Consider the following 9,040-nt stretch of genomic DNA (forward strand, 5'->3'; position numbering starts at 1 on the left):
CCGCTGTAGCGCCCGCGTCCGCCAGGACTCGTGGCAGGACCTGTCTCAGCAGAACCCGCTGGGCCCAGTTTTTAAAACTTAGTGCCCAGAAGCCATGGTTCTCAGACTTCAGCTGCTTGTCGGCTGCCCCAGGGCCTTGGCTCAACTGTGAGGGCTGGGTGATACTCGGTGGGAGGGGGTGGGAGGGGGTGGGAGGTGGTTCAGAGAGAGCAGTGTGGTCTGGTCCCGTTCCTCTGATGGCCTCCCAAGCATCCCCCCAAGCTGGGTCGGGGCAGCCAGCTCGGGTGGTGGCCAGTCCTGGGCCGGGGTCCTCCAAGAGGGACGCGTGCCCACGCAGCTCAGTGATGTTTCCTGTTGGCACAAAGGGTCTGAGGGAGGCCAGGTGTCCCTACTGCCCTGGGGACACGACCTGCAGCCTGCCAGCACCTGGAGCCTGGCCCAGACAGTGGGCTCCAAAGCAATCCTTGGAACCTTCCAGAAAGCTGTCCCTAACAGCCTGGCTTAATGGTGCAGAAAACCCATGTGATTTAGCAGGTGCTGTGCGAGCTGCAGCTGGAACCTGCAGTCTATGCTGGGTTTGTGCTCTTGGGCGGAGGGACGGCCCCTTCCTCGGGCTCTGTGCCCTGGCCAGGGGTCCAGCCGCACTGCAGCTGAGGTGGGGCATGAGGGGGGCTGCCCCATCCGTGCCAGGTGAGGGGCCCAGCTGGCTAACTAGGGACATCACTCCATAAGCCCCCACCCCACGGAGCGGCCCTCAAGGCCAGGATGGGGAGGGGTCACAGCAGGAAGGGGCTTGGCCAGGTCCTGACGGTGCCGGCCCGCACAGGGCTGGGGGCTTGGCGCTCCGTCCCCCACCCCAGAGCGCGCCAGAGCGCTGGGGTCTCCATGTTCCCATCTGCGGGCTGGGCCCAGGCTGTCCTCGCCGCTTGGTGTCCAGAAGGTCTGGAGGGAAGGGGACAGCTTCAGGTTTGGCTGAGACTCCCCAGGGTCTTTACCCAGCTCACGTGCCCGGGTCCTGGCGAGAGCCCCTCCAAGCCCCTCGGTGCCTGTGGGCCTCCGTGTGGCCTCAGCTGCCCGCACGGCTTACGTCATTAAATGTTTTGGAAGGAGCCGTGTGGCTTGTTCTGGGGGCCTGGTGCTGGGAAGGGGCCATGAGACGGGCTGGGGATTTCGACCTCTGTCTGGGAGGTGCTGTACCCCCCACTGGCCCTCATGCCCCGAGGATTCGCACAGTCACAGGCCCCCCCAGCACCGCCCCGGACCCTCAGCTGCCCGCTTGGTGGGTCCCGGATTTCCTCCAGCTGTGTCGTCCCCTCCCACCCTGCGGATGGGGGCGGAGGTGACCGCGGGGCTCCTGGGGGGTGGGGGTGCTTGATCTGAGGGCAGCAGGGGACACCTGGACGGCCTGGCGCATCGCCATGCAGATGGTCTCCGTGCCCACCTGGAAGGTTGCCCATGCTCCCTCTGCGGCCACGGCGGGAGGAGGTTGGACGCCCTGCTGCAGGCCTGTGGTGGGAGGACATGGGGCGGGGGGCGCTCACTGATTTCCCCTCCATCACCACGCGGCCTTGGACACGCCGCACCTGGGCCCCAGACTCGGTTTCCCTGTGGGCAAGCGGGGACATGCCCTCTCCAGGTCTGCAAGGAGCCTTGGGGAGCCCATGCACGGCTGGCGTCCAGCAGGACGGCTGCCTGCCCGGTGCGGGGCTCGCAGCAAAAGGCGCGCTCTTGTCCAGGCTGAGGTGACGGACATGTCTCGTGCAAGCACTATCTGACCCTAAATCGTGGGTGGTCGTGGCCAGGGGGGAAGATGTGGCAGTGCCCGGTGTTTGTGGGCGTCCTGTGTGTGCCGACCGCGCTGCACCTCAGACCGCGGGGGGAGAAGGAGAAACCGTAGCCTGGCCCCCTCGGGCAGGGGTAACACGAGATGGCCAGCCGGTGTAGCAGACAGCTTGGGGGTCCTCAAACAGAATCGCCGTATCCCCCAGCACTTCCACTTCTGGGTACTCACCCAAAAGAAATGGAAGTCGGGGGGCGCCTGGGGGCTCAGTCGTTAAGCGTCTGCCTTCGGCTCAGGTCGTGATCCCGGGGTCCTGGGATCGAGTCCCGCATCAGGCTCCCTGCTCGGCGGGAAGCCTGCTTCTCCCTCTCCCACTCCCCCTGCTTGTGTTCCCGCTCTCGCTGTGTCTCTCTCTGTCAAATAAATAAATAAAATCTTAAAAAAACACACACACACAAAAACTGTGGTCCTGGGGCGCCTGGGTGGCTCAGTCATTAAGCGTCTGCCTTCGGCTCGGGTCAGGGTCCCGGGGTCCTGGGATCGAGCCCCGCATCGGGCTCCCTGCTCGGCGGGAAGCCTGCTTCTCCCTCTCCCACTCCCCCTGCTTGTGTTCCCTCTCTCGCTGTGTCTCTGTCAAATAAATAAAATCTTAAAAAAAAAAAAAATGGAAGTCGGGGTTCAAAAAGGTATTTGCACCCCCGTGTGCATGCAGCAGGATTTATAATCACCAAAAGGTGGAAGCAAACCCAGTGTCCGTGGATGAAGGATACACACGGCGTGGTCCGTCCCCACGCGGGAACACGCTCCAGCCTCAGGAAGGAAGGGACCCTGACACCTGCCACGACGTGGAGGGACCCCGGGGGCACTGGGCTCAGCAAGAGGAGCCAGACCCCGAAGGACACATCCCACAGGACCCCACTCCCAGGAGGTCCCCAGAGGAGTCCTGTCCACACAGACAGATGACCCAGGTCCTTCTTCACTGCCTCTGACAGTGGAGGGGACGGGATGCAGAAGAGGCTGGTGCTCAGCTGCCTCCCAGAACCAACACAGCAATGTCTGCCGCCTGAGTGTCCCCGAGCCAGACGGGTCCCCAATTCTGAGGAGTCCTGCTGTCAGAGGGACGTCACCGCAGGGTGGGATGAGACCCGGGTGGTCCCTGAGGACTCAGCCAGGACCAGGGCACGTGGCCGGGCTCCCTGGTGCGAGGGGCCCCTGGCAGGACGGTGGCCTCAGGTGGGGAGGGGCTGGCAATTGGGGACCCTCCCCATCCTGGGATGCCTGGCCAGGTGGCTGGACGTTGTGGCCTCGGCAGCCAGAACCCAGCCATGCGGCTCCCCTGACTCACCCCAAACTGTGATCCCTGCTGTTGTCTGGCAGGTGGCATTTTTATTCATCGGATGGAGTTTTATCCCTGCCTCTCCGGTGCTGGCTCCAAAAGGAGACAGTTGTGTGTGTGACAAATCCACCGCGTGGACGTTCACTCATTGGCCCTGGAACGTTCTGTGCCAGAGCAGCTGCCCTGGGCCCCGAGGCATCTTGGAACTGCCTTGGTTTTCTCCGCTGCACCCCTCTGGGGCGGACGGGAGGAGGGAAGTCCGTGCAGGGCGCTGCTGGGCCTGGCTCAGCCAGTGGTCATTGAGACGTGCTGCATACCAGGGCCACAAGAAGAACCCTGGTCGTCCGGGGCGAGCCGGCACAGAGAACACGAGAGAAGGCTTGGGGGGTGGTAGATGGCAGGGAGCTGCAGAAGCTTCTGGAGCAGTGGACAGTGTCCTTGTCTGAGCTCATGCAACGAGCAATTATAGAGTGCCTACTGTGTGCAAGCATTGGAGACAGCATTAACAAGCCAGACCCACTCTTGCCCTCCCACAGTTGAGTGGGGGAGGATGGCCACTAAGTAAGAAAGCAGAAGAACCAACAAAAATTTGACAGCATGTGATAATGTAGGCAGGGGGAGGGTGGGGAGGAAGTTCTGGGGGACAAGCAGGAAGTGTTTTTCAGAGCCGGGGCATTTGGCATTGGGTCCTGAAGGGTGAGGAGGAGTTCTCTGCTCCAAGTTACCTGCCAGCAATGGGAAGGCAGGAGGTCCGCCCTACAGGTTCCCATCAGACGTATCTACCTGTTTCCCCAGGGTGCACACGACGGTAGAGCGCGCTCAGATGGGTTGGCCGAGGTAGACCTGGAGGTGGGCGGTACTGCTGTGTGACCACGGGGGCAAACTGACCCCTCCTGGGCCTCAGTTTCCCTGCCAGCGATGGGCCATGTTCTCAGGCTGGAGAGGGCATGGGGGGTCCTGGAATGGAACAGGGATGAGTGTGGGGACCGATTTGACACAAAATCTCTTCCTGGTGCTAAGCCTCGGTTTTCTCATCCGTAGAATGGGGAGATAACTCACCTGGCAAGGAGCTGGGAAGAGCAGTGGTCAGGTGCCACACCCCACCCCCGCCCCCGCACGGTGTGGTCATGTGAGCCTCAGTTTCCTGCCCTGGGGCGTGGGTCCCACTCCTCCCTGGTGGGTTACTGACATCGGGGGGCCGGGAGGGGCGAGGCCGCCGCAGGTCGCCGGGGCGCGCAGGGAGGGAGGCGCCGCGGGGCGGGACAGCGAGCTGCGGGGCCGGGCGGAGATCCGCCTCCGGCGCGCTGGCACCCGCGGCTCCGCCCCGCCGCGCCGCCGGCAACTTTGGGATGGAGTTTGTGCGGGCGCTGTGGCTCTGCCTGGCGCTGGCGCTGGGGCCGGGCCCGGCCGGGGGCCACCCGCAGCCGTGCGGCGTCCTGGCGCGCCTGGGGGGCTCGGTGCGCCTGGGCGTCCTCCTGCCCCGCGCGCCCGCCGCCCGCGCCCGCGTTCGCGCTGCCCTGGCCCGGGCCGCCCTGGCGCCGCGGCTGCCGCACAACCTGAGCCTGGAGCTGGTGGCCGCCGCGCCCCCTGCCCGCGACGCCGCCTCGCTGGCCCGCGGCCTGTGCCAGGCGCTGGAGGCCCCGGGCGTGGCGGCCGTGCTGGCCTTCCCGGAGGCGCGGCCCGAGCTGCTGCAGCTGCACTTCCTGGCGGCCGCCACCGAGACCCCCGTGCTCAGCGTGCTGCGGCGGGAGGCGCGCGCGCCCCTCGGAGCCCCGGTACGCGGGGATGCCCGGGATCCGGAGGAGGGAGGCCCCGGGACGCTCCTGGGGCGCGGGGGCTGGGGGTCCGACGCCAGAGTCGCCGGGGCGCACGGGACCCGGACTTCTGGACCGCGGATACAGGAGGCCCCCACCCGCCCCCGCTCGGGAGTTGCCCAGGAGTGCAGACGAAGGAGTCCCTGGGGCGGCTCGCGGGACCTGGACCCCTGGACCCCTGGACCCCGGATGCCCCCAGAGCGAGGGAACCCAGAACCAGCGGCGGGACCCCGTGAGATGCTTCTGGACCCGGGATGGTGAAACCCACACGAGGCCCCCTCCGGGGCGCGCCACCCCCGTGCAGACCCCTTTCCTGGGCCTCCCTGATGGAGTCCGGCCACCGTCTATTTACGGCCGGAGGAGCCATTCCCTGTGGAGCAGGGCCCCTTCCCCAGTCACAGGGCGTCTCCCAGTTCCCACCAAGCAGGGCCCCAAGCCATCCCTGCCTCATCTCTGCGGGGTGCAGTTCGGGGGTCTGCTGCTTGAGGATCTTCCCAGCCTCCTCCGGGAGGGCTGTCACTCAAACCCCTCCATCCCCCCATGCTCCGCATCTTTGGAGTTTATTCTCTCCTTGATTCCACCCCCGGGCCTGGATTTGGGCCCGAATAAGTAGAAAATGGGATAAGGAGGAGAAAAGGGTGAGTGACAGGGCTCTGGGTGTCCGGTAGTGTCCCCACAAAAGACCCCCTTCCCAGGACAGCAGGGAGGGGCCCAACGTAGGGGTATGGGTCTGGTAGGGGCCTCCCGCCCTCCAAATCCACCTCGAAGCCCCCTCCAGGGCTTCCTTCTCCTCAGGGAGGGGAGACGCGGACCCTAGAGGAGGCCTGGGGTCTCGCTAACCCCGCCGACCCTGTGTCAAGGCCCGTCCCCCGCCCCCTGCCTCCACCTTGTGGGAAAAGATGCGGGACCCAAACCCAGGCCTGTGGCGCCCTCTGCTGCCACCTCCAGGAACTGAGCCCCTGCAGTTGTAACTGTCCGTCTTTGGGGAGGGATTAAGCAGCAGCCCCAGCCCTCGGCATCCTGTCCCTACCTGTGCAACACCTTAGAGGTCTGGCAATCTATCTCGTCCTTCACGGGCTAGAAGCAAATCCAGGAGAACTTTCAGGTCGCCACTGGGCACAGAGGGGCCCCTCAAAACCCTGGCTTGCCAGGGAAGTCTGAATAGAGGAGGGGCGATGGAGCTGGGTTTTGAAGAATGTATAGGAGTTGGCTGGCATAGAGAGAGAAAGGGATTCTAGCTGGGGAATGCAAAAAGCCTCAAAGCGGGGCACCACCAGGGTGGCTGGAGCCAGGAGAGGAGGCCCTGAATGTCAGGCCAAGGAGGCTGGGCTTTGTGCTGCTCGCCGCGGGGAGACAAAGAGGGTTTAGGGCAGGGGTGGGCTGGAGGAGGCAGGCATGCCGTCCAGTTTTGAAGGTGACGTCTATTTATTGAACACCTGCTGATGGGGGTGGGAAGGGTATGGTGGGCCACAGGTCTCCAGCCCTAACTGTGACCCCCGCCCCCCGCCAGAACCCATTCCACCTGCAGCTGGACTGGGCCAGCCCCCTGGAGACGCTGCTTGACGCACTGGTGGCCGCGATGTGGGCACACACCTGGGAGGACGTCAGCCTGGTGCTCTGCTGCGTGCGGGACCCTGCTGGCCTGGTGGCCCTCTGGACAGCCCGGGCCGGCAGGGCCCCGAAGCTGGTGCTGGACCTGAGTCGGCCAGACACGGGCGACGCGGGGCTGCGGGCGCGCCGGGCCCCCCTGGGGGCCCCCCCGGGGGGCTCGGCCCCAGCCCCGGGGGCCGTACTCCTGGGCTGTGGCCCAGCCCACGCACGGCAGGTGCTGCAGGCCGTGTCCCCCGGGCCCCGCTGGCTGCTGGGCACGCCCCTGTCCGCTGACGCGCTGCCCACGGAGGGCCTGCCCCTGGGGCTGCTGGCCCTGGGTGAGGTGGGCCGACCCCCGCTGGAGGCCGCCCTTCAGGACGCTGCGGAGCCGGTGGTGCGAGCCCTGGGCAGCGCCGCCCAGGCCGAGCCGGAGCGCGCCCTCCTGCTCACCACGGTCAGCTGCAACGACCCGCCGCCAGCTGGGCCGGAGTCCTCAGGCCGCTTCTTGGCACGGTGAGTGAGGACCCGGGTGTGTGTGGAGGGGGGTGCCCGGGCTCCACATCCGGTCGCCTCTGCCTGTGAGTCGTGAAAGCACCATTATTGGACACGTGCTGTATACCAGGCGTCGCCCCCTCACGAGGAAGCGGGTTCGTCTCCGGCAGGAGCAGAGCCAGAGAGGGGGCTCGAGTGAGGGCCTCGGGGTGCTCTGAGAGAGACAGGAAGGGCAGGGGAAGGAGACAGGGGAGGCGGGCAGGGCTGAGTTCCCGCCGGACCCCACGGGAGCCCCGCAGGGCGAATGGCATCCCAGCGCCCCGGGGGCTTCACCCGGGCGTTTCAGACGGAAGTTGTTGGCTTCGGGCCAGAGGCTTCGTCACTGCCTTCCTGGCGTGGGTGCCCGGCTGGCCAAGGGTCTGGTGGGGGGGACGCCACGGCATCCACCGCGGTGCCCAGCTGTGTGCTGGGGCGAGCCCGGCGGAGGCTGAGCTTGGCTGGAGGGCTCCTGCCCCCCACCCCCACCCCCGGCCGCCTGGCGCTGGCCCCCGCTCCCCCTGCTCCCCGCCTGCCCCCCAGGTTCCTGGCCAACACGTCCTTCCGGGGCCGCACCGGGCCCGTGTGGGTGACCGGCTCCTCCCAGGTGCACATCTCCCGGAACTTGCGAGTGTGGAGCTTGCGCCAGGACCCGCGGGGTGCCCCGGCCTGGGCCACCGTGGGCAGCTGGCGGGCCGGACGGCTGGAGGCAGAGCCGGGAGGTGCGGCCGCACGGCCCCCGCCCTCCCCGGGAGCCCGAGCCCGGCCCAGGCTGCGCGTGGTGACGCTGGTGGAGCATCCGTTCATGTTTGCCCGGGAGCCGGATGAGGACGGGCAGTGCCCCGCGGGGCAGCTGTGCCTGGCCACCCTGGACGCGCTGTTCGCCGCGCTGGCCAATGGCTCGGCACCACGCGCCCTCCGCAAGTGCTGCTTCGGCTACTGCATCGACCTGCTGGAGCGCCTGGCGGAGGACACGCCCTTCGACTTCGAGCTGTACATCGTGGGCGACGGCAAGTATGGTGCCCTGCGGGACGGCCGCTGGACCGGCCTGGTGGGTGACCTGCTGGCCGGCAGGGCCCACATGGCCGTCACCAGCTTCAGCATCAACTCGGCCCGCTCCCAGGTGGTGGACTTCAGCAGCCCCTTCTTCTCCACCAGCCTGGGCATCATGGTGCGGGCCCGGGACACGGCCTCGCCCATCGGCGCCTTCACGTGGCCGCTGCACTGGACCATGTGGCTGGGCGCCTTTGCTGCCCTGCACCTCACCGCGCTCTTCCTCACGCTCTACGAGTGGCGCAGCCCCTACGGCCTCACGCCCCGTGGCCGGAACCGGGCCACCGTGTTCTCCTACTCTTCGGCCCTCAACCTCTGCTACGCCATCCTCTTCGGACGCACCGGCTCCAGCAAGACGCCCAAGTGCCCCACGGGGCGCCTCCTCATGAACCTGTGGGCCATCTTCTGCCTGCTCGTGCTGTCCAGTTACACCGCCAACCTGGCCGCCGTCATGGTCGGGGACAAGACTTTCCTGGAGCTGTCAGGGATCCGTGACCCCAAGGTGGGTAGCTGTGGGGCCTGGAGGTCAAAGCTGGGAGGTCACCCACTCACCCAACTCCCGTCCCAAGATGCAGCCGTGTGCGGCCGCCTGCTCCTGAAAACATTTATTGATTTATTTTTTAAAGATTTTATTTATTTATTTGACAGAGAGAGACACAGCGAGAGAGGGAACACAAGCAGGGGGAGCGGGAGAGGGAGAAGCAGGCTTCCCGCCGAGCAGGGAGCCCGATGCGGGGCTCGATCCCAGGACCCCGGGACCCTGACCCGAGCCGAAGGCACACGCTTAAGGATTGAGCCACTCAGGCACTCCAGAACATGGATTTTCTAATTGTGCGCTGCAGGGCCCTATTTTTTTTTTTTTAAAGATTTTTTTAATTTATTTATTCATGAGAGACAGAGAGAGAGAGAGGCAGAGGGAGAAGCAGGCTCCCAAGGAGC

General features: G+C 66.0%; 3 protein-coding genes across 3 annotated transcripts in view; all 3 read left to right on the forward strand.

Annotated features, from left to right (window-relative positions):
- The window catches only part of WDR18 (WD repeat domain 18), a 9,952-nt gene extending 5,966 nt beyond the window's left edge, over window positions 1-3,986 (forward strand). The window contains exon 11 of the mRNA XM_006740768.3: window positions 3,912-3,986. Within this exon, the coding sequence (XP_006740831.2) occupies window positions 3,912-3,986 (75 nt within the window). The remainder of the gene's footprint in view (window positions 1-3,911) is intronic.
- Window positions 3,987-4,465: 479 nt separating this feature from the next.
- LOC145722024 (glutamate receptor ionotropic, NMDA 3B-like) lies at window positions 4,466-7,037 on the forward strand. Its single transcript, XM_081823128.1, has 2 exons — window positions 4,466-4,891; window positions 6,441-7,037. Exons 1-2 carry the CDS (start codon window positions 4,466-4,468, stop codon window positions 7,035-7,037), a joined length of 1,023 nt encoding a protein of 340 aa, XP_081679254.1.
- Window positions 7,038-7,316: 279 nt separating this feature from the next.
- Window positions 7,317-9,040, forward strand: part of LOC102735794 (glutamate receptor ionotropic, NMDA 3B) — a 5,770-nt gene continuing 4,046 nt past the window's right edge. Inside the window, exon 1 of the mRNA XM_081822650.1 lies at window positions 7,317-8,603. Coding sequence (XP_081678776.1) covers window positions 7,317-8,603 — 1,287 coding nt within the window. The remainder of the gene's footprint in view (window positions 8,604-9,040) is intronic.

This window comes from Leptonychotes weddellii, chromosome 1 (assembly GCF_054177405.1).
Source record: "Leptonychotes weddellii isolate Sample4059 chromosome 1, ASM5417740v2, whole genome shotgun sequence".
In the NCBI taxonomy this organism is placed as follows: Eukaryota; Metazoa; Chordata; class Mammalia; order Carnivora; family Phocidae; genus Leptonychotes; species Leptonychotes weddellii.

What these genes read in the sequence shown, in the direction of transcription:
- LOC145722024 (XM_081823128.1), top strand. Translation starts at nt 4,466, where the DNA reads ATGGAGTTTGTGCGGGCGCTGTGGCTCTGCCTGGCGCTGGCGCTGGGG. An exon ending in GCGCGCCCCTCGGAGCCCCG is followed by an intron (nt 4,892 to 6,440) that starts GTACGCGGGGAT and finishes GCCCCCCGCCAG; the next exon opens with AACCCATTCCACCTGCAGCT.